The 25677-nt window shown below is 47.2% G+C and overlaps 1 protein-coding gene across 2 annotated transcripts in view; it reads right to left on the minus strand.

Moving 5' to 3' along the window:
- LOC121000766 overlaps positions 1-25677 on the minus strand; it is a 126981-nt gene that overhangs the window by 57744 nt on the left and 43560 nt on the right. For both annotated transcript variants that reach the window (XM_040431381.1, XM_040431382.1), the window contains exon 5: positions 4128-4211. In XM_040431381.1, coding sequence (XP_040287315.1) covers positions 4128-4211 — 84 coding nt within the window. The remainder of the gene's footprint in view (positions 1-4127; positions 4212-25677) is intronic.

Here is a 25677-nt window from a genome sequence, read left to right on the forward strand (position 1 = left end):
GGCCCTCCCGAGTCTCCCCGATATGCGATCTCCTCCAAGATCTGACATGCTACGAGGATGGACAATGTCATTCCAAAATGCCTGATCCTCGGTTCTTGAGGACTTCATAGTAAGCCAAACAAGGACTGAAGGTCTTCAGTCACCTAATGTGCATGGTTGTCTGAAGTCCCTCCTGACATACTGGATGCCCCTTAACTCAGAGGTCCACTACAGATACCTAGGACATCTACTGTTCATGCGGCACTGAAATGGGATATTGGTAATGCCTAAGCTTTCCTACAAACTAATACAATCACTGGAAAAAAAATAAAAATAAATTATATTATAATATATATATATATATATATATATATATACATATATATATATATATATATATATATATATACATATACACACACACACACACATATACATATATACACACACCTCACACACAAAAAAATAAAGGGAACACAAAAATAACACATCCTAGATCTGAATTAATTAAATATTCTTCTGAAATACTTTGTTCTTTACATAGTTGAATGTGCTGACAACAAAATCACACAAAAATAAAAAAATGGAAATCAAATTTTTCAACCCATGGAGGTCTGGATTTGGAGTCACACTCAAAATTAAAGTGGAAAAACACACTACAGGCTGATCCAACTTTGATGTAATGTCCTTAAAACAAGTCAAGATGAGGCTCAGTAGTGTGTGGCCTCCACGTGCCTGTATGACCTCCCTACAACGCCTGTGCATGCTCCTGATGAGGTGGCGGACGGTCTCCTGAGGGATCTCCTCCCAGACCTGGACTAAAGCATCTGCCAACTCCCGGACAGTCTGTGGTGCAACGTGACGTTGGTGGATAGAGCGAGACATGATGTCCCAGATGTGCTCAATTGGATTCAGGTCTGGGGAACGGGCGGGCCAGTCCATAGCATCAATGCCTTCGTCTTGCAGGAACTGCTGACACACTCCAGCCACATGAGGTCTAGCATTGTCTTGCATTAGGAGGAACCCAGGGCCAACCGCACCAGCATATGGTCTTACAAGGGGTCTGAGGATCTCATCTCGGTACCTAATGGCAGTCAGGCTACCTCTGGCGAGCACATGGAGGGCTGTGCGGCCCTCCAAAGAAATGCCACCCCACACCATTACTGACCCAATGTCAAACCGGTCATGCTGGAGGATGTTGCAGGCAGCAGAACGTTCTCCACGGCGTCTCCAGACTCTGTCCCGTCTGTCACACGTGCTCAGTGTGAACCTGCTTTCATCTGTGAAGAGCACAGGGCGCCAGTGGCGAATGTGCCAGTCTTGGTGTTCTCTGGCAAATGCCAAACGTCCTGCACGGTGTTGGGCTCTAATATCACCCTCATGGAGTCTGTTTCTGACCGTTTGAGCAGACACATGCACATTTGTGGCCTGCTGGAGGTCATTTTACAGGGCTCTGGCAGTGCTCCTCCTGTTCCTCCTTGCACAAAGGCGGAGGTAGCGGTCCTGCTGCTGGGTTGTTGCCCTCCTACGGCCTCCTCCACGTCTCCTGATGTACTGGCCTGTCTCCTGGTAGCGCCTCCATGCTCTGGACACTACGCTGACCGACACAGCAAACCTTCTTGCCACAGCTCGCATTGATGTGCCATCCTGGATAAGCTGCACTACCTGAGCCACTTGTGTGGATTGTAGACTCCGTCTCATGCTACCACTAGAGTGAAAGCACCGCCAGCATTCAAAAGTGACCAAAACATCAGCCAGGAAGCATAGGAACTGAGAAGTGGTCTGGGATCACCACCTGCAGAACCACTCCTTTATTGGGGGTGTCTTGCTAATTGCCTATAATTTCCACCTGTTGTCTATCCCATTTGCACAACAGCATGTGAAATTGATTGTCACTCAGTGTTGCTTCCTAAGTGGACATTTTGATTTCAGTGCACTGCACAGTTTGAGCAGTGTGTGTGTGTGTGTGTGTATATATACACATACACACACACACACATATATATAACTCGCCCAGACAGAAATGTCAGATTGCTACATAAGTCATCCTGCAGTATAAAGTCTCTCAGAGGCTACTTTTGGGTAGTGTACCTCTTGGTGAGAGATCGTTGACCGCTAGACATGCCTCTATGACGCACTGGAAGACATTTTACCCAGGTGACAGACAGAGGGGCGCATCACTGAACTGAGAGAAGCAGGATGGCGGTTTCTATGAATTGCCCGCCATATACGTCGTTCTGACCTCGCTGTCAGACCAGTGGTTACAAGAGGGTAGAGAGGACGGTCTGATCCGCCGACCAGCACGAGCAGCTCCCACGGTTTTGTTGTTCAGCATCCAGACACAGGTGGCCACTATATTACAGCCCTGTCTCTGTCCGGACCATTTCCAGGAGCTCAGCTAAAAGGAAATGTGGTGTCACAGCGCCCATTACGTGTCTTGCCCTTGACAGTCCGCCACCGTCGGCTTTGTTTGCAATGGTGTCATGAAGAAACCTGGGCGGCTATGGACTGGAACTGTATGGTCTTTAGTAATGAATCTACATTCTGTTTGGGATCTCATGACAGTTGGGTTGGAGTATGGAGGCCTCATGGTGAGCGCTTCAATCCTGCCTGTGGAGCGACACACTGCCCCAACTGTCGGTGTGATGATCTGGGAGCCATCACATACGACAGATACGAGGACACTAACAGCTCAGCGATACGTGCAGGGCGTCCTGCCGCCACATGTGCTCCTCTCATGGCGGGATAATGCTCGCCCGCACACACAACGGTTTCCCAGGAATGTCTCCTCCAGATTACACTTCCTTTGCTACCCGATCACCGGATTTATCACCGATCCAGCATTTATGGGACCAGCTGGGACGCCAGCTTCACTAACCTACGAGTGCAGGATCTACAGGCCCAGCTGTAACATCTGTGGGCAAACGGAACCTGTAAGCCTCCATGCCCGGCCGCATCTCACCCGCCATCGAGGCTGGAGGCCGCATCTCACCCGCCATCGAGGCTGGAGGCCGCATCTCACCCGCCATCGAGGCTGGAGGCCGCATCTCACCCGCCATCGAGGCTGGAGGCCGCATCTCACCCGCCATCGAGGCTGGAGGCCGCATCTCATCTGGCATCCATGGTAGAGGCCACATCTCATCTTGTACCCAGGCTAGAGGCGTCCAGCAGGGTCCTGGAGCCTCCTTTCCTCTAATATTGTCATCACTCACATTTCCCATCATTACAGTCACACACAGAAAGCTTCATTCCAACATCTCCTTCTTGGTGCGGGATTTTTGTGCAAATACAATAAATTCTAACAATTTTGAAATCTAACAAGAGATTAACAATAATAGAGATAATGCTCCCGGAGTAAAAACTATAGACATGGATAATACTCCCAAACATAAAAACTCCCCAGTGAAAGGAATTTGCTCAAAAATTAAATAAAACGGAAGGTCCTTCCCAGTTCAGACGTACCCCAGGCACGACAGACCAAACTGCTCCTGGGGTACGTCTGAACTGGGAAGGACGTTCCGTTTTATTTAATTTTTGAGCAAATTCCTTTCCCTGGGGAGTTTTTAGGTTTGTGAGTATTATTTACCTAGATTGGTGCTCCTATTCTATTTTATTAGGTGGAAGTAAAAGCAGAGTTTCAGCTCCCTCTTCATTCCCCATCTGGGACCTCATCTGCATGTAGATCCCTGGGCACGCTGTAATGTGGGACGGCACACATCTTTCCCAGGATCAGATAAAATGAGGTCAACAGAAACTACGAGAAGATTGAATAGTCAGAGCCGCACTTTAGGTGAAAACACCGAGAGGAGCCAAAAAATGTACTCGTGGCTTCTGTCAGGCAACGGGGCCCCCGGGGGGTAAAGCAGGCCACCGAATGCCGATCCAGTGACAAATCGAAGCCTTCTTTTAGGGGTATATATGTGAAAGTCTGCTGACTGTATTCTGCCTAAGGTGCAGGAGATTGGGGGGGGGTTACATGCTGCAGGGCGGACTCTTCCCGGGGTCCGATAACGGCGGTGGAGGGTGCATGCTGCAGCTAGGCCCTGATTTATTGCTTGCATCTGCTCTCTAGCTTGGATGGAGATGATAAATGAGCCGTCAGGATGACTGTGCAGCTGAGCCAGGGTTATATATAGAGGAGAGCGTACCGGGGAAGGCAGGGCAGATCTGTACTTCTGGAGGGAGGAGGAAATCTGTCAAGACGTCTTCATCGCCAGCTGATCCAAACGGATCTGAAAACAAAAAGCAAAAAAGGGACGGTCATGTACGCATACTAAAACACAGGGCCAATCACCCAGGTCACATCCTACTGCAATACTGATATAATCATGAACTAGGAGGCTCAGGCTGAGCAGAACCAAGCAAACATGCAGGAGAAAATAGCAGAAATGAAAGCTAGCAATGGCGTCGCCGTCTCCGTGCACCCCCGCCCTCCTCACAGACCCCTGTGTGTCTGGTCCTTGCTATTACCAGGGTGTAAAATCCTGCTCCTGATGACAAAGCAAAAACCTGGGGCCCGGAGATTAGCAGGAGTAAAGCTCCGATCCCGCCGCGGCAGAGATTTCACAGCCCCCCCCCCCCCCCCCCCCCCCCCTTAGGCTCAGGCTGTGAACCGTATCACAACTCTCTCAAACTCTCTGACCTACTTTCAGCAGGCGCGCCGCGCACTTTCTGGTTACATAAGAGGTGGAAATTTAGCAAGTAGCGCTCCCTATTATCCGGGGTCTGGTCCATTTACATTCAGCCGCGCCGCTCAGTCTCTTAATGAACGCTGCACGCATTTCACGCATCGATGCATAAAATACCAAGGGGGATGTCTAAAGTGGAAGCTATTTCTGTCGGACAACGAGAAACTTAAAGCGGCCAAAAAAAGTTTAAAAAAAAAAAGTTAAAAAAGGAAAAAAGTATCTGGAGAAATGCTGAGGACTGTTTAATGCCGGGACGGGCGGGGGCCCTGCACATAAATGCCCCGTGAATGCTGACCTATTCTGCTTTACCCAATCATGCTCGGGTTTTATACTCTAGTTACTACAAGAGCTGCATTTACAATTTCTGAAAAGAACACTTTGCATATCTCAGCACCTCCTGCTAGTTCAGTGTCTGCATCGTAGGAGGAGATGTAGTATTTTGGTTATCATCCCTCCCAATGCTGCATCTCCTCTGGATTTTGGTAGGCTGGGGCAGATTATGCAAAGGGCACGTTACCTTCCCTGTCCCACACCAATGACTTCAGGTCCAGATGGCTAAATAAAGTATTATCCTGTCTACTCCACTCACATTCAAAGCTGCACTGCACGATCTGTTACGAGAGAGCAGAGCATTGTGGGAGCTGCAGTTAGGCTGCCCATGCAGCTCGCGTGGTGACCGATCCCCAGAGTGGTATAAACCACTGACGCCCCATCTGCCCCCCCCCCCCCTTTATCCCGAACAACCTCTCCGACATCCACCACCGCCGAAGGCCATCTATCGTCTATCTACGGCCAGGGCTGCACATCGAGCCATCAGAGCAGCAGCCTGACAGCGTCCGTGTGGAAGGGAAGGCGAGAAGCTCTTGGAAAATTGATTTGTAGCCCAAAATGAGTAAAAAAGGCAATAATTAAAGCCCCTGAAGGTGATCAGAGCCTTTAAGTTAAATTACAATGAAAATGCTGGAAAAGTTTGTGCCCAAGAACTGAAAACCAGCGATAACACAGAGGCAGAGGAGGCTGCGCGGGCCGCTGTGACCCCGGCATCTATGGCGGCTTTCTCTCCAGCCTCCTGGAATAGATTGCGCTCTTGTCATGGCTCGGGGTACTTGTCACTTTTCGTTACTGATCAGCAAAAAAATGCTGGAAGCAGCTGGCAGCAGATCGGGAGCCGGCCGCCCGGATACACAGCTGCACGGCCAGGACTCGTCTAGACAATATGCCCGGGCTTCACGTCTCGGCTGCTATACGTGCCAATGGAAGATCCGGGAATACAGAACCGACTCTGCTACATCCGATCCTGAAGTCACCGAGTCAGAGCGCCAAGACAAAAAAAGGTTTAATTCAGTAAAAGTGTAAAACATGTCCCCCCCATTATTGCATCATTCTTGTTGTTAATACAACCGCAACTTTTTGTCCTCCGATTCTACATCAAAAGTGACATCGCATCAAGAGGTGGCCGCCAGGCCAGCCTCCACACAGGACGCCCGCGCCGCCAGGCCAGCCTCCACACAGGACGCCCGCGCCGCCAGGCCAGCCTCCACACAGGACGCCCGCGCCGCCAGGCCAGCCTCCACACAGGACGCCCGCGCCGCCAGGCCAGCCTCCACACAGGACGCCCGCGCCGCCAGGCCAGCCTCCACACAGGACGCCCGCGCCGCCAGGCCAGCCTCCACACAGGACGCCCGCGCCGCCAGGCCAGCCTCCACACAGGACGCCCGCGCCGCCAGGCCAGCCTCCACACAGGACGCCCGCGCCGTCAGGCCAGCCTCCACAGGACGCCCGCGCCGCCAGGCCAGCCTCCACACAGGACGCCCGCGCCGCCAGCCCAGCCTCCACACAGGACGCCCGCGCCGCCAGCCCAGCCTCCACACAGGACGCCCGCGCCGCCAGCCCAGCCTCCACACAGGACGCCCGCGCCGCCAGCCCAGCCTCCACACAGGACGCCCGCGCCGCCAGGCCAGCCTCCACACAGGACGCCCGCGCCGCCAGGCCAGCACTTGTTACCTTCTGTGTCACCCCTAGCTCCACATAGATTGTAAGCTCTTGTGAGCAGGGCCTTCTTTCCTCGTTTGTTGCTATGTAATGTATGATTCAGTTTGTACATAAACCGCCCGATTGTAAAGCGCTGTGGAATACGTTGGTGATATATAAAACTGATTATCATCATCATGCCTTATGCTCCAGTTGCATCCAAAGCAGCCCTCTAAACGTTGGCGCACATCATGACGACCACCATTTGCAACTTCTCATCCAAATTTGCTAAGATTACATTCTTGCCCGTAATGACGGCCTTCCTGCATCAGTCTACCGCGCAGGGCCTGGTATAAGACCGAGTTTTGCACACGGAAGTGAACCGCACCAAGATGTCGGGTCCTGCACGAGGCCGGAGAGCTGCAGCATTGGATGTGTGTGGAGTAAGAGGCCGCACATTCACATTATATTCCCCTTATTATAGCTGATAACCGTAATCTGCCCTTCAGTCACTCCTCGCCTTCGGCCTGCTGTGGCCACAAACCCTCCTCGCCATCTCCCCTTCACGGCCGCATTTCTGTGAATCACTAAATATTTCCAGTTCTATATCAGGATCCAGCCGGGTGTCACAGCTATACATTACATAGGTGGTGGGCAGGATCAGCTGGAACAGAGGGGGTTACCATGACAACTAGAACTTCCCGCTATTCGCTCGACCGCCGCGTCTAATCTGGATGAGCTGAGTTTTGGCGGCTGGAAGGACTTGGCAGCATCTAGGACAGGACCAGAAGTCTGTGACCCCCTGTGGATCCATGGGGCCCCATGGTAACAGTCGGCAATGTCCGCCCGGCTCAGCCCATTACCCATCCAGAAGACGGTAAAAAGCCTCATGAGGTGAAGACAAAAATCTTCTCAACTCCAAATCAAGAAATCTGAATAACTCCCTGGATCAATGACCCTTCAGAAACACATCCAGACCCCTCTTCTCTTTTATTGAGCCCCACAGTCTCACTGCTCTTACAGTAAAGCGTCCATAGTCTCCCTGCTCTTACAGTAGAGTCCATAGTCTCCCTGCTCTTACAGTAAAGCGTCCATAGTCTCCCTGCTTTTACAGTAGAGTCCATAGTCTCACTGCTCTTACAGTAGAGTCCATAGTCTCCCTGCTCTTACCGTAAAGAGTCCATAGTCTCCCTGCTCTTACCGTAAAGAGTCCATAGTCTCCCTGCTCTTACCGTAAAGAGTCCATAGTCTCACTGCTCTTACAGTAAAGAGTCCATAGTCTCACTGCTCTTACAGTAAAGAGTCCATAGTCTCACTGCTCTTACAGTAAAGAGTCCATAGTCTCACTGCTCTTACAGTAAAGAGTCCATAGTCTCACTGCTCTTACAGTAGAGAGTCCATAGTCTCACTTCTCTTACAGTAAAGAGTCCATAGTCTCACTGCTCTTACTGTAAAGAGTCCATAGTCTCACTGCTCTTACAGTAAAGAGTCCATAGTCTCACTGCTCTTACAGTAGAGTCCATAGTCTCACTGCTCTTACAGTAGAGAGTCCATAGTCTCACTTCTCTTACAGTAAAGAGTCCATAGTCTCACTTCTCTTACAGTAAAGAGTCCATAGTCTCACTGCTCTTACTGTAAAGAGTCCATAGTCTCACTGCTCTTACAGTAAAGAGTCCATAGTCTCACTGCTCTTACTGTAAAGAGTCCATAGTCTCACTGCTCTTACAGTAAAGAGTCCATAGTCTCACTGCTCTTACTGTAAAGAGTCCATAGTCTCACTGCTCTTACAGTAAAGAGTCCATAGTCTCACTGCTCTTACAGTAAAGAGTCCATAGTCTCACTTCTCTTACAGTAAAGAGTCCATAGTCTCACTTCTCTTACAGTAAAGAGTCCATAGTCTCACTGCTCTTACTGTAAAGAGTCCATAGTCTCACTGCTCTTACAGTAAAGAGTCCATAGTCTCACTGCTCTTACTGTAAAGAGTCCATAGTCTCACTGCTCTTACAGTAAAGAGTCCATAGTCTCACTGCTCTTACAGTAAAGAGTCCATAGTCTCACTGCTCTTACAGTAAAGAGTCCATAGTCTCACCGCTCTTAACGTAAAGAGTCCATAGTCTCACTGCTCTTACAGTAAAGAGTCCATAGTCTCACTGCTCTTACAGTAAAGAGCCCCTTCTATCCTAATGTGGAAACCTTCCTCCCTCTAGTGTTACAGGATGTTCCCTTGTCAGAGTCCTGGGTAGAAACAGATGATGGGAGTGATCTCTGCACTGACCCCTGATAAATTAATACATAGTTTAAATGCACTAAATAACCCTAATTTGGATAAACTTTCAGGGACCTGTAGTCCACCCTTTCAATTTATTACTTTCGTTGACGCCTTTGAACCCTCTCCAGCTCTGCTATGTCTGCCTTGTTCACAGGAGCCCAGAACTGTACGCAGTCCTCCATGTGTGTTCTGACTAGTGAGGTGTGAAGTAGCAGGACTATGTTCTCATCACCGCCATCTATGCCCCTTCTGATGGACCCCATCATCTTACTGGCCTTGGCAGCAGCTGCCTGACACTGGTTGCTTCAACAATTCCTAAGTCCTCAATACTGCCCCCAGTGGTACCCCACTAGTAACTGTGACCTTTCCAATACTGCCCCCAGTGGTACCCCACTAGTAACTGTGACCTTTCCAATACTGCCCCCAGTGGTACCCCACTAGTAACTGTGACCTTTCCAATACTGCCCCCAGTGGTACCCCACTAGTAACTGTGACCTTTCCAATACTGCCCCCAGTGGTACCCTACTAGTAACTGCGATTCCTCCAATACTGATCCCTGTGGTACCCTACTAGTAACTGCGATCCCTCCAATACTGCCCCCTGTGGTACCCCACTAGTAACTGCAATCCCTCAAATACTGATCTCTGTGGTACCCTACTAGTAACTGTGACCTTTCCAATACTGCCCCCAGTGGTACCCCACTAGTAACTGTGACCTTTCCAATACTGCCCCCAGTGGTACCCCACTAGTAACTGTGACCTTTCCAATACTGCCCCCTGTGGTACCCCACTAGTAACTGTGACCTTTCCAATACTGACCCCAGTGGTACCCTACTAGTAACTGCGATCCCTCCAATACTGATCCCTGTGGTACCCCACTAGTAACTGCAATCCCTCAAATACTGATCTCTGTGGTACCCTACTAGTAACTGTGACCTTTCCAATACTGACCCCTGTGGTACCCTACTAGTAACTGTGACCTTTCCAATACTGACCCCTGTGGTACCCTACTAGTAACTGTGACCTTTCCAATACTGACCCCTGTGGTACCCTACTAGTAACTGTGACCTTTCCTATACTGACCCCAGTGGTACCCCACTAGTATATGTGACCTTTCCAATAGTGCCCCCTGTGGTACCCCACTAGTAACTGTGACCTTTCCAATACTGACCCCAGTGGTACCCCACTAGTAACTGTGACCTTTCCAATACTGCCCCCTGTGGTACCCCACTAGTAACTGACCTTTCCAATACTGACCCCAGTGGTACCCCACTAGTAACTGACCTTTCCAATACTGACCCCAGTGGTACCCCACTAGTAACTGACCTTTCCAATACTGACCCCAGTGGTACCCCACTAGTAACTGACCTTTCCAATACTGACCCCAGTGGTACCCCACTAGTAACTGACCTTTCCAATACTGACCCCAGTGGTACCCCACTAGTAACTGTGACCTTTCCAATACTGACCCCAGTGGTACCCCACTAGTAACTGTGACCTTTCCAATACTGACCCCAGTGGTACCCTACTAGTAACTGCGATCCCTCCAATACTGATCCCTGTGGTACCCCACTAGTAACTGCAATCCCTCAAATACTGATCTCTGTGGTACCCTACTAGTAACTGTGACCTTTCCAATACTGACCCCTGTGGTACCCTACTAGTAACTGTGACCTTTCCAATACTGACCCCTGTGGTACCCTACTAGTAACTGTGACCTTTCCAATACTGACCCCTGTGGTACCCTACTAGTAACTGTGACCTTTCCAATACTGACCCCAGTGGTACCCCACTAGTAACTGACCTTTCCAATACTGACCCCAGTGGTACCCCACTAGTAACTGTGACCTTTCCAATACTGCCCCCTGTGGTACCCCACTAGTAACTGACCTTTCCTATACTGACCTCAGTGGTACCCCACTAGTAACTGTGACCTTTCCAATACTGACCCCAGTGGTACCCCACTAGTAACTGTGACCTTTCCAATACTGACCCCAGTGGTACCCCACTAGTAACTGTGACCTTTCCAATACTGACCCCAGTGGTACCCCACTAGTAACTGTGACCTTTCCAATACTGACCCCAGTGGTACCCCACTAGTAACTGTGACCTTTCCAATACTGACCCCAGTGGTACCCCACTAGTGACAGTGACCCGCATCAGAAAAACAGCTGTACACATCCAGATCTGCATTAACTAGAATGGGATCATATGGGTTTCGGGCCTAGATGCCGGCTTTCAGCCAGATAGCACTGTACGAAGTAGAAAGCCGTATATTCCCGCGGTGCCCGACTATGCCAGATATGGTCATTCCGGTAGTATCTCTCTCTCTGCCGCGATGCCTAAACAGAGATGTGACTGCAGCCTAAGGTTGACAGCTCTGCCATTAAATGTGGGATTTACATGCAAACTAGATAAAACTTTTATTTTTATTTTTGTAAAATAAGTCTAAAATGAAGTGGCCGCATCCACATCAGTAGCGCCTGCACCCGCCCTTTAACCCCCCCTGATCCTGCAGATGATTTACAATGCGATAGTCTCCCCACCAGGTGCTCAGGAATGACAGATAGAGCACCATCCCTGTATCTGGGGCATGTTCACACTGAGCCACGTTCACCGCTTGAGGGCCACGCGGCCGACGTCACTACAAAGGCTATAAGTGCATCACGCAGAGGGGCCCGCCTCACCCGATCCCTCCCGGGAGCCCCCATACACCGATAATTGTGGGTATTCATTATATAAGATTATTGATGTTCCACTTTATATTGCTTTAGAACTGTTCAACGAAATTCCAGAAGAAAGGTGAAGACTGACACCGCAGAGCCAAATAAAATACTAAACCTAGGGGGGGAAAAAAAGCCCTAAAATGCGTCAGATGAAGCTTTACCTAAACCACTAATCCCAATTTCACAGAGCAGTGATAGCCAGTAGGGGGCAGTCCGCTGCATTCATATTATATGGCAGAAGATTTCTCACCACCGCTCCAGCCCAGGGACTGGGTGGCAGCGTGACCTACAAAATGCAGGGGTAGAAGGGATGGCACGGGGGCAATTCTCCAGTACAAGTGACCACGCTGGGCCCCACAAGGGCATACAGACCGAGTGGTCCTTAGGAAGGAGTCATAAAGCGATCAATCGGTTATATCAAAGGGCAGCTATAATATACACATCACACAGCTTTCCCAGAAACAGATATTAGGAGGTGATTAGTCCTAGGACTGTATGATGAGCTGCTTTGGATCTACTAAAATTTTCATGCGTGCCTGTCGCCACCTTCTGACGTTTCAGTGAAATGGCAGCCATGACTATCTAGTCGGGAGGGGGTACAAACTGCAATGCAAAGTGGCATATGGCGCAGTACAAAAATGGCAGACGTAGGCGACGTCCTATTCCAGAAAGATGTGCACCACCAGGCGTGCAAGAAAGAGCGCAATGTGAACAGGGTGGCACCGAATCCATCCCCTTCCTGGTGGAGCGACCCTCCGGTCTCCACTCCCTGCCTTCCCGGAGCCATAACTTTTCTATTTTTCCCTTTCACATAGCCGGGGGCGGGCTTGTTTTTTTGCAGAATAAAGTTGTATTTTCTACTGACACGAAACATTCCAAAAGGGGATGGAATTGAAGAAAAAAAAAAAAAGCAATTCCGGCGGTTTTATGGGTTCTGTTTTTAAGGTTTTCCCTATGAAATAAAACTGACTGTTGCCTTCATTCTCGGGGTCAGTACGATTACAGCGATACCACATTATATAGTTTTATGGGTTTTGTTTTTACATCGTGCCCTATGAGATAAAACTGCCAATCTGCCTTTTGTTTTTCATTACTGCATTCACCGTATGTGATAAATAAATAAATATATATATATAATTTTTTTTAATATGGGGAAAGAGTGGGCTACGATTTGAATTTTTACTAAAAAAAATAAAAAATATCTTTTTAAGTCCCCCCCAGGGGACAATCATCAGATAACTTTTACCATAGACTACAATGAATCATCATTGCAGCCTATGGGAGATTCACTACTTAGCTATCCTGCCACAAGCAGGGCTCCATAGGAACATAGCTGTGGTAGGCCTTGGGACACAAAGTCTTATTGCCTTCTATAATGTTTTATGAAAAATAAAATAAAGAATTTACAAAAAAAAAAAAAAATCAACATTATAGCCAATAAAGAACTTTGCCTCCAGGAGTCGGCATGTCTGAGATACAGAGTTAGGGCTCTTGCACACAAACGTATTTTCATTGTGTGTCCATTCCGTTTTTGTTTTTTTTACGGACCGTATACGGAACCATTTCAATAGGTCCGAGAAAAGAAAACCAAAAAAAAGACAAACAGACGGAAGGTACTCCTGTGTGCATTCCGTTTCCGCATTTACGTTCGGCAAAAAAAATAGAACATGTCCCATTATTGTCCGCATTACGGACAAGGACAGGACTGTTCTACGAAGGGCCAGCTGTTTCCGTTCCGCAAAATACAGAATGCACACAGATGTCATCCATATTTTTTGCGGATCTGTTTTTTTTGCGAACCGCAAAATACATACAGTTGTGTGCAAGAGGCCTTAAAGTCTGTTTGCAGGTTGTCAGGCTCTGTCTTCTTTGAATCATGCCATCTGACGGCTCATGTGTAGCTAATATCTGATCTCCTGACCTCAAACTCTTATTTAACCCATATTCTTATCAGATTGATAAAGGAATGAGCGAAAAGGAGTGCTTATGAGGTCAGGAGATCAGAGATGAGAGCGACACATATGCCCTCGGAGGACAGGATTCAAAGAAAAACAAACTGACAGCATGCAAACAGACTGATTTTTAAGGCCTCTTTCACACTTGCGTTGTCCGGATCCGGCGTGCACTCCATTTGCCGAAGGTGCCCGCCGGATCCGTAACACCGCAAGTGAACTGAAAGCATTTGAAGACTGATCCGTCTTCAAAATGCGTTCAGTGTTACTATGGCAGCCAGGACGCTATTAAAGTCCTGGTTGCCATAGTAGTAGTGGGGAGCGGTATACTTAGTCCGTGCGGCTCCCGGGGCGCTCCAGAATGACGTCAGACCGCCCCGTGCGCATGCGATCACGTCATCCATGCGACACGTCATCCATGCGCGTGGGGCGCCCTGACGTCACTCTGAAGCGCCCCGGGAGCCGCACGGACGGTAAGTATACTGCTCCCCTGCTCCCCGCTACACTTTACCATGGCAAACAGGAGTTTAGCGTCCTGGCAGCCATGGTAACCATTCAGAAAAAGCTAAACGTCGGATCCGGTAATGCGCCGAAACGACGTTTAGCTTAAGGCCGGATCCGGATTAATGCCTTTCAATGGGCATTAATTGCGGATCCGGCCTTGCGGCAAGTGTTCAGGATTTTTGGCCGGAGCAAAAAGCGCAGCGTGCTGCGGTATTTTCTCCGGCCAAAAAACGTTCCGGTCCGGAACTGAAGACATCCTGATGCATCCTGAACGGATTTCTCTCCATTCAGAATGCATTAGGATAAAACTGATCAGGATTCTTCCGGCATAGAGCCCCGACGACGGAACTCTATGCCGGAAGAAAAGAACGCAGGTGTGAAAGGGCCCTAACCCTGTATCTCAGAAACAGCTGAACATTTTTAATACCAGCAGAAAAAATAAATAAAATATATATAAATAAAAAAGTTGCCCCAAAAGATGTTCATAGCCTTTAAGGGTCAGAACAAACTACACAAACACACATTTTGGCAAAGGTAAAAGATTCAGTTGTGTATAAAAAAAATAAAAAATAAAAATAAAAAAAATAAAAAAAACCTTTCTAAAACCCTCCCCATGAATAAAACCAGTCCTCCATTAATTTTTTGCAATACTTCAGTGTTTGGTCCCTTCAGAAACCAAGTGAATAGTTCTGTGTTCAGACTGAGAAGGAGACGGCTCTTTCCTCCTCTCTCCCAGCAAATAAATCCCAGCAAGCATCGATCAGGCAGCCGAACAGCCCACAATGAATCCCTCGTCTCTATATCTCACCTGGTCAGTAATTTGCACACCAAACATCAAGAGTCAGCGCTGGGGGAGGGGGGGGACGGGACGTTAACTGATGGGGAGGCTTTCAATACTATAATAAAATGTGTTGACGGGATTATCCCATGAAAGACTGACAATTCCATAAAACACACCTTTTTTCTTTTTTTTTTTGGCTTGTGTCCCACCCCCTTTTGTTCTCTTTTTGTCTTGTGTCCCACCCCCTGCATTCCTGTGGGCAGAGAGTCTGGATGGAATCAGTCTCCTTCCACTGCTGGCAGCTGACACTTTTGCCCATGCAGAAGAAGAAGCCTAAGCAATACTGCCAACCTACCGCAGAGGATCTGCTCCTCTCTCGACAAGCAGGACAGAAAGCCGATCATTCAGGGCTCTAATACTAAACTATATACATCCCATGCAAAGGACGAGCGACAAACATGGTGTTAATAAATTGTCCAAATTTAGTTAAAGCAATTAAAACCAGAAGCGTGAGAGACAGTTAAATGGTTTATTGCAGGTTAGTGACACATGGGAAGAAATAAAAAAATAAAAAGGATTCCATCGGGACAGGACAACATAGAGAAAAAGGAACTCATTTCTAGACTGGGAAGGGGCGGCCGAGGGTCAGACAAGTGTCTTTTCCTCTGGGCAGGGAAAGGAAGGAAACGGCGAGTAAAGCGTGTCCGCCTGTCGGGAAAGAACATTCTTCACGGTCCAATCTATCAGCAAAAGATACGTAACATGTCCCAAGGTGCGGTGCAGTAAAGAAGCAAGAAGTGCGCTAGTGAAGCAGGTCCTAGGGTCCGCATGTGCTTACACGGAGGTGGAAAGCAGCCTTCAGCAGAGAGGGGGCGCCGGGGCGTCTTCTATCCGCTAGCGACCAGGCAGGGGAAAGCAGATATTGGAGGTTAAAGCAGTGAAGGTGCGGAGAGGAAGCAGACTGGAGTCCCAGAGAGAGGAGCATGGCTCTAGGTGTCTAGAGGGAGGAAACAAGGAACCAGGGGGTTTAGAGGGGTGAGGAGAGGAGAAAGGCACAGAGCACAAGGTTAGTAAGACATATCCAGAAGGCCAAACCATCACATGACAGGTAGCGGCAGCCGAGGACCGCACTACACAAGCACATCACAAATAGCGGGTGGAAGAATTTGCATCTACACTCAGGAGCTGCATGCATGCCTGCCCATCCCAGGACACGCGGGTCCTCAGGACTACTGCAGGACTAAAAGGACCGGGTGACCGTCAGGCTGGTGACCACCTCAATACTACGTCCCCTAACACCCGCAAGGAGATCTCAGATACCGGGATCAATACTGGTCCTTCCATTTCATTACTGCAAAATATCTACGTGCGCCTTATTTCCCATCCTGTCCTCTATTCACCCCCAAAGCACAGAACCACACAAGCTGCAGCCGGAAGCATACATGATCTGTCAGGAAACCAGCAGAACTGTGACTTTAGCTTCAAGTGTGAACAGAGAAGAAAGCAAGCTCAGATCCTGTAGTAGTTTTAGAGGACCTTCCAAATCCAAGCACTTTTTTTCCAAAAATACCCTGCCGTTCCGCTGTTTTTGGCCCGTATATGCTAATTTAGACCATCGGTACCGTGAGGAGGAGGAGGAGGAGGAGATACTTGGCTTTTTCAATGGGCTTCTCCTTCGCTCTGGCTGTGACGCGGTCTGCTGCGATTGGACGGCATCACAGTCCGGGAAAAAACTAAATGTAGTCTTCTCCTCCCTGTACCGATGGTCTAAATTAACATATTAGGCACCAAAAACAGCGGGAGAACGGAGGGGTAGTTTTGAGAAAGAAAAAATATATATATTGCATCTGTAGGGGCCGCATACCACATAATCCCATGAAAGGTCCTCTTTAAAAGGGGATTTCTAAGAACACAATATCAATGGCCTGTCTCCAGCGGGGGTCTTGATCCTGGCACTTTGGCAAGCATACCGAGCACAGTGCCCTCCACCGAATAGTGGCCGTGGTTGATACTGCAGCCCAGGCCTATTCACTTGAAGCTGCGCCTGGACCACGTGACGTCACTGTCCTAGGAGGAGGCCACAGCCTCTTCAAAGAGCTGCGATCGGCGGGCGTGCCAGCAGTCGGACCCCCGCCGGTCTTTTACTGATGATCTGTCCTGAAGATAGGCCATTAATATCGTTTGCCTGGAGATACAGAAATGGCCTCCATTCACTTCTATGGGAGTCAGACACAGCGCAGCGCAGACCGCTTGGCTGTTTTTGTAATCCTGCCACCTCTGCACATGAAGGGCATACTCATCTTGGTCATACACCCCGGGATCACAGACAGCGCCGCCCCTTTAAGATCAAGGTGTTCTACACTGTACCCTCAGGGATGCAAGCAGCTTCCAGGGGCCACACAGACCGGGTTGGTAAGGCTCCCCGTGACATATTGGCTTATTTTAGTAATTATGACACCATGCACATAAACCACCACACCCATCATCTCGGTGACTCACAATCCTGATGAAATCACCACCTGAGCTGAACATATACATAATGTGCACAAGAAGCCAAGCTCTGGGGGCCACAGATCCTCCCTACTTCTTGGGACCCATCTTTTTGTCTCCACCATTCAACAGGAGGGGGGAGATAGACATCCTGATCTGCAGGACGGTGCATCTTCTGCAGCCAGGTACGTTACCTTTGTCGGTCACATGACCTAGGCGCAGCTTAGTCCCACGTAAACGAATGAGGCGGAGCGCGATACTAAGCACAGCCACTATACAATGGACGGCGCTGTGCTTGGTGGGCTGCGAGGAGGGCCCCCCCCCAATGATAAGATATCGATGACCTATCCTGGCCATAGATCACCCCCCACTGAATGGGCGATACGGGTCTTACTACTGGAACCCGCACCAATCGCCAAAATGGAGGGGAAACGACCCAGCACATTACAAGGTAGTGACCTTATTGCGCGGCCTGTGCACAGGATTACCAGCACTGGGTAATGCAGAGTTTTTAAATTGCTCTATTTTTGTACAATGAACTGGAGAAGAAGAAAAAAAAAAAATAAAGTGATTTCAGAAGGATTTCAGTAGTCCTCATCTAATCCACTGACCGTCCATACCCGATACAAGTCGCACTCCATCCTCCGACGTAGTGGAAAAACCCGTGCACAACATGCAGCGTGATCTATACGGTTTGCACATAGGTGGCAGAATAACCGCACTGAGCAACAGCGGAGCTGATCCGCATCCAGAGCGGCGGCACAGTCCGAGCGCCAGTCTGATTTCTGCCAAGGACATGTGTACACAACCGTATCAGTTTTTGCGGTTCGCAAAAAAAAAAAAAAACACAGATCCCGGCGGGGTGCACGTCCTCCACTCCTCTCTCGTCCGCATCTTCTGCGACCCCATTGAAAATAACGGGTTCCGTATCCGATCCGCAAAAAAAAAAAAGTGGATTGGCTGTGGACCGAAACTACAGTCGAGTGCATGAGACCTTAATCTGTGACGTGCGCCTTCAGGTGCCCCTACTTGTACGACAGCCATGCAAGGTTTCACCGGGATTTTCCAACCCAGTTTTTGGACACAAGGCAAGTGCAGGTAAAGTACATCGCGCCCCCGCGCTTCACCTGTACATGCTGCGTGGTCAGAAACCGCACACCGACGAGATCTGCGGGAAACTGTGCGAGGGCGCCGCACGCAGGACAGCCTGCACCTATATTCTAAGGCTATGGCCTGCTGGCCAAGTTTTGGGATTTCACAAGTTAATCCCCCCCGGAGGGGTCCGTGCAGTGTCGGTTCGGGTGAGCGGACCCCTGTGCCCGCCTCATGTCAGAGGAGCGTCTTCCCTTTGACTCCTCAGATCGCTGTGAATCCGGCTCGTGAGAGTCAATCAGAAGGGAAAGATGAAGGATTAGTCTCTCTTGTTTAAGTGTCTTTTTATTGAAATTTTCAAAGAGCAGACATATGCTCCAAAAAGGATTAAACGTACATTCAGCCTGTTGTGTCATATTGAATCAACATCACAGAATCCAATTGTATTTGCAAGAGAAAGAATAAAGGAAAGAAAATCATTCCGAATACCTAACACTGAATCCGCTCTATTTCAAGGACTCCATTCACACAGTGAGGAACAGAAGTATTTGAACACCCAGTGATTTTGCAAGTTCTCCCACTTAGAAATCATGGAGGGGTCTGAAGTTCACATTGTAGGTACATTCCCGCTCAGAGACAGAATAAAAAAAAAAAATAATAATAATAATTTCAGGAAATCGCATTGTATATTTTATAAAGAATGTATTTGTCTTGCACGGCTGAACAGAAGTATCTGAACACCTGAGAAACAGCAAGAATTCTGGCTCTCAAAGACCTGTTACTGTGCCTTTAAAAAGTCCACCTCTACTCCACTCATTTCTCTAACTTAGTAGAACCTGTCTGAGCTCATTACAGACCCCTGTCCACCCCACAGTCAGTCAGACGCCAACTACTACCATGGACAAGACCAAAGAGCTGTCAAAAGACACCAGAGACAAAATTGTGGACCTCCACAAGGCTGGAAAGGGCTATGGGGCAATTGCCAAGCAGCTTGGTGAAATTAGATCAACTGTTGGAGCAATTGTTAGAAAATGGAAGAGGCTAAAGACGACTGTCAGTCTCCCTCGGACTGGGGCTCCATGCAAGATCTCACCTCGTGGGGTATCACTGATGATGAGAAAGGTGAGGAATCAGCCCAGAACTACAAGGGAGGAGCTGGTCAATGACATGAAGAGAGCTGGGACCACAGTCTCAGAGGTCACTGTCAGTAGAACACTGTGCCGTCATGGTTTCTAATCATGTATTGCACGGAAGGTTCTCCTGCTCAAGTCCTCACATGTCCAGGCCCGTCTGACGTTTGCCAATGACCATCTGGATGATCCAGAGGAGGCCGGTGAGAAAGTCATGTGGTCAGACGAGACCAAAGTAGAACTTTTTGGTCTAAACTTCACTCGTGTTTGGAGGAAAAAGAAGGATGAGTTGCATCCCAAGAACACAATCCCTACTGTGAAGCATGGGGGGGGGGGGGGGTAACATCATGCTTTGGGGGGGGGGGGACAGGACGACTGCACTGTATTAAGGAGAGGATGAATGGGACCATTTATTGTGAGATTTTGAGCAACAACCTCCTTCCCTCAGTCAGAGCATTGAAGATGGGTGGTGGCTGGGTCGTTCAACATACCAAGGACCCGAAGCACACAGCGAGGATAACCGAGGAGCGGCTCCGTAAGAAGCATATCCAGGTTCTGGAGTGGCCTAGCCGGTCTCCAGACCTAAATCCAACAGAACATCTTTGGAGGGAGCTGAAACTCCGTGTTGCTCAGCGACAGCCCCGAAACCTGACAGATCTACAGGAGATCTGTGTGGAGGAGTGGGCCAAAACCCCTGCTGCAGTGTGTGCAAACCTGGTCAAGAGCTACAGGAAAAAACGCTTGACCTCTGGAATTGCAAACAAAGGCGTCTGCACCAAATATTAACACAGATTTTCTCAGGTGTTCAAATACTTCTGTTCAGCAAGACAAATACATTCTTTATAAATCATACAATGTGATTTCCTGATTTTTATTTTTTTATTCTGTCTCTCAGAGTGGGAATGACCCTACAATGTGACTGTCAGACCCTCCACGATTCTAAGAGGAAAAACTTGCAAAATAGCAGGGTCTTCAAATACTTCTGTTCCTCACTCTACATCCACTCCCCCATCGGACCGAGACAAATTATTCTGCATCTCTAAGGTAATATTGTTTGGGCGTTAATCCAAGGGTCCCATAATTTTCAGGAAACGGCCAGGGTTCCTCTACGTTCGTACACAAATTTATACAACGCCAGATTTGAATAATGAATGGCACCCAGTGTTGCATAGTAGGACTCTTAGGGGGGCTTCCAATTGAGGAGTACAGTTTTCCTAGCATAAAAACAATAGGAGTCTGTATAATTGCCTACCAAATTTAGGCCACTTACACCCTGGCTTTTTGGCTTTCGGTTTGTGAGATCCGTTCAGGGCTCTCACAAGCGGTTCTGAATGGAAAAGGATCCGCTCAGAATGCATCAGTTTGCCTCCGTCCAGCTCTGGAGGCCGCTTGCAGCGTTTTGGCGTCCGTCTGACGAAACTGAGCCAAACGGATCCGTCCTGACACACAATGTAAGTCAAATCCGACGGATCAGTTTTCACTGACACAATAGAAAACGGCTCCGTCCTGGCTATGTTAAAGATAATACAAACGGATCCGTTCTGTCTATGTTAAAGATAATACAAACGGATCCGTTCTGAACGGATGCAGGCGGTTGTATTATCTGAACGGATCCGTCCATGACTCGAGTGTGAAAGTAGCCTTAGTGGGAATAACTTCATTAATTAGTCCCAATAGACTTGTTGACGCCGTGCAAATGTTTGGAAAACCGAGCTTAGCATTAATGTACGTATGGATCTCCCTCCAAAAACTTTGGATGATCGGACATTGCCGAACCATATGCATAAAACAGACATTTTCAGATCCGCATCGCGTACATTGAGGGTTGGCCAATTTACACATCTTAAACAATTCCCTTGGTGTATAATACACCCGTGTAACCATTTCACCTGAATAAGGTGGTCTCTAGCGCTAACGACCGTGGATCTCCACGTGTGAATCTTCCAGGTCATCAATAATCACATCGCCACTTGACAAGTCCGGCTCAGCCAGCAATGTCGCATACAGAGTCCAAACTGGTTGTCAGTTGAGCCCTCCTTACTACCGCCTCTATGGGACCACATTGAAGCTTCACCGGATCTTTCCCAAATTGGGCATGGCAAGCATGTCGAAACTGAAAGCATCTATATAGACTCCTAAATTCCTACATTAGGCTATTACAGGACCTGAACGAACCCTCGCCGTAAAAGTTGTGCGAGATATCGCAACCCTTTCTGGGGCCAAAATTCAAAGTCAGTTAACGAGAACAATTCCGATAAGTCTCTATTTCTCCATAGTGGTAGGTAAGGCGACCAGTTTTCCCCAGTCTCTTTGCGCGTGTGCACCTTCACCCACTGAACCCAAATTGCCACCGTGGCAGCCATTGTCTATGTATAGTGTTTGGTAGAGACCCCTTTCCTGTATGCTAGAAGAGCCTCATAGGACCCCACTAAACACTACTGCTGGATTACTCGCGTCCGCTCTAGTCCACCATGCCACATAATACATAGAGCGGTTAGGCAGTGCTAGACCTCCCCTCGCACGTAACGTGCCTGGAGGGTTCGTCTCGCTATTCTAGGACATGACTTGCTCCACAAAAAGGGAGTAAACAAAATGTTTCTTGGGTAGCGTTATAGGGGCTGCTCTATAAAAAGTATAGTCATTTAGGCAGGAGAATCATTTTTAGAACATTTATCCGCCCTATCAAATTTAATGGTAAGTTCTCCCAGGCTTCCGTTTTCCTAGTGATATATTGCACGGTTGGGACGACATTAAGTTGGTAGAATTTTGCAACGTCTCTGTGAACGTTAATCCCCAGGTATTTAAACTGCTCTACTATATGAAGGTTTGGATTGGTGCGAGACGTGAACTGGGTCGAATTCATCTATTAAACAAAGACTCGACTTGGCCCAATTTACTCGGAGGCCCGAGAATCTGCCAAATCGGTCTACGGTGTCTCAGAGTAAGAAGGAGGTAAAGATCCCTGCTCAAACGCATACCCAAAAAGCTTCCCAAGTCTAGTACTCTGTTTAGAGAATAGCTTGTACCATTCAGCCAGGAAACCATCTGGACCCGGTGTATTCATTGTTGCCAAGGAACCAATAGCAATTTTTATCTCAGCTTCTCTGTCATCGCGTGTAAGAGTAGGAAGATGACTCCCTGTCAAAAAAACATGCTATATCTCTTTGGGTATATGTCGTTTTGGATGCATATAAGAGAGAATCGTATGAGGCAAATTGGCGGCACACATCTCTAGGCTCTATCAATAGTATCCCCTGATCATTCAAAGAAGGAGGAATGATCCAAAATTCCCCTTGGTAGATACTGACTAGTTCTAACATATGGCAATAGGTCTTTGCATATAACGGCTAGATCTATACGGGACAGAGAACCCGTAGATGCCGAGTAACATGAAAACTGAATATCCATAGGATGTAAAGAACGCCATGCCTCTACTAAATCATGAGCGTCGGCCCAGTTTAAAAGCGACTGAGGAACTAGTCTGTCCTTCAGATTGCAATCGCCCATTATAATAAAAGGAATTGCTGGTAACATCGTAACCTTGCACAGAATGGTATCTAGAATTTCTCTGCTGTACGGGGTGGTATATAGAGACCTATAACCAGATATTGCATTCCTCTAACACTGACATGCAGGATCGCATATCTTCCAGAGATATCCAAGTGAGATTATCTGAAAAGGAAGGTTCTCAGCAACTAGAATAGAGACCCCTCCAGCATTATTGGAATATACCGCATGGTATGTAAACCCCATCCAGGGATGCTTGACCCCTTAAGGACCCTGCCATTTTTCACCTTAAAGGAGCAGGCCATCATTAGCAAATCTGACATGTGTCGCTTTATGTGGAAATAACTTTAAAACGCTTTTACTTCGGCTACTTTCACACTCGCGTTTGGTGTGGATCAGTCATGGATCTGCACAGACGGATCCGTTCAGATAATACAACCGTCCGCATCCATTCTGAACGGATCCGTTTGCATCATCTTTAACATAGCCATGACGGATCCGTCTTGAACACTAGTGAAAGTCAATGGAGGACGGATCCGTTTTCTGTTGTGCCAGATTGTGTCAGTCCCGTCCCCATTGACTTACATTGTGTGCCAGGACGGATCCGTTTGGCTCAGTTTCATCAGACGGACACCAAAATGCTGCAAGCAACCTCCAGAGCGGAACGGTGACGGAACTGACGCATTCTGAGCGGATCCTTTTCCATTCAGAATGCATTAAGGGCAAAACTGATCAGTTTTGGACCGTGTGTGAGAGGAGCCCTGAACGGATCTCACAAACGGAAAGCCAAAACGAGTGTGAAAGTAGCCTTACCCAGTCCATTCTGAGAACGTTTTCTCGTCACATATTGTACTTCATGACCGTGGTAAAATGGAGTCAAAAAATTAAAATTTATAAAAAAAAAATAGCAAATTTACCAAAAATTTTAAAAAATATGCAAATTTTCAAGTTTCAATTTCTCTACTTTTATAATACATAGTAATACCTCAAAAAATAATTACTTTACATTCCCCATATGTCTACTTCATGTTTGGATCATTTTGTAAATGACATTTTATTTTTTGGGGACGTTATTAGGCTTAGAAGCAAAAAAAAATTCTGAAAATTTCCAAAACCCACTTTTTAAAAACCAGTTCAGGTCTGAAGTCACTTTGTGAGGCTTACATAATAGAAACCACCCAAAAATGACCCCATTTTAGAAACCACACCCCCTCAAGGTATTAAAAACTGATTTTACAAACGTTATTAACCCTTTAGGTGTTCCACAAGAATTAATGGAAAATTGAGATTAAACTTCAGAATTTCACTTTTTTTGCAGATTTTTCATTTTAAATCACTTTTTTTCCCCACTAACAAAGCAACGGTTAACAGCCAAACTAATCTCAATATTTATGCCCCTGATTCTGTAGTTTACCGAAACACCCCATATGTGGTCGTAAACTGCTGTACGGGCACACGGCAGGGCGCAGAAGGAAAGGAACGCCATATGGTTTTTGGAAGGCAGATTTCACTGGGATAATTTCAAGCTGCCATGTCACATTTGAAGCCCCCCTGATGCACCCCTAGAGTAGAAACTCCCAAAAATGACCTCATTTTGGAAACTACGGGATAAGGTGGCAGTTTTGTTGGTACTATTTTAGGGTACATATGATTTTTGGTTGCTCTATATTACACTTTTTGTGAGGCAAGGTAACAAGAAAATTTGTTGTTTTGGCACAGTTTTTATTTTGTTACTTACAATGTTCATCTGACAGGTTAGATCATGTGGTATTTTTATAGAGCAGGTTGTAACGGATGCGACAATACCAAATATGACTACTTTTTTGGGTGGTTTGTTTCAGTTTTACATAAAGCATTTAAAAATAAATAAATAAATGTTATTTTTTAGGGTCTCCATATTCTGAAAGCAATAGTTTAATTTTTTTGGTGACAGTCCTATATAGGAGCAAATTTTTTTTTCAGTACGAGATGACGTTTGGTACTATTATAGGGTGCATATCACTTTTTGATCGCTTGCTATTACACTTTTTGTGATGTAAGGTGACCAAAAAAAAGCTTTTTTGACTTTTTTTAATGGTGTTCATCTGAGGGGTTAGGTCATGTGATATTTTTATACAGCAGCTTCTTACGAACGCGGAGATACCCAATATGTATACTTTTTTTTTTTATTATTTACGTTTTACACTAACCTTTTTGAAACAAAAAATAAATAAAAAATTAATATAATCATGTTTTAGTGTCTCCATGGTCTGAGACAGTTTTTTTTTATTTTTTGAGCGATTGTCTTAGGAAGGGGCTCATTTTTTGCAGAATGAGATGAAGGTTTGAGTGGTATGATTTTGGGGTGCGTATGATTTTTTTTGATCGCTTGGTATTACACTTTTTGTGATGTAAGGTGACCAAAACAAAAATTGCTTTTTTTTTACACCGTTTTTATTTTTATTTTTTTAGTGTTCATCTGAAAAGTTTGGTCATGTGATATTTTTATAGAGCAGGTCGTTACGGACGTGGTAATACATTATATATATATATATATATATATATTTTACACAATATTTTTGAATATTTTTGAAACAAAAACACACAACT

This window comes from Bufo bufo, chromosome 5, assembly GCF_905171765.1.
Source record: "Bufo bufo chromosome 5, aBufBuf1.1, whole genome shotgun sequence".
In the NCBI taxonomy this organism is placed as follows: Eukaryota; Metazoa; Chordata; class Amphibia; order Anura; family Bufonidae; genus Bufo; species Bufo bufo.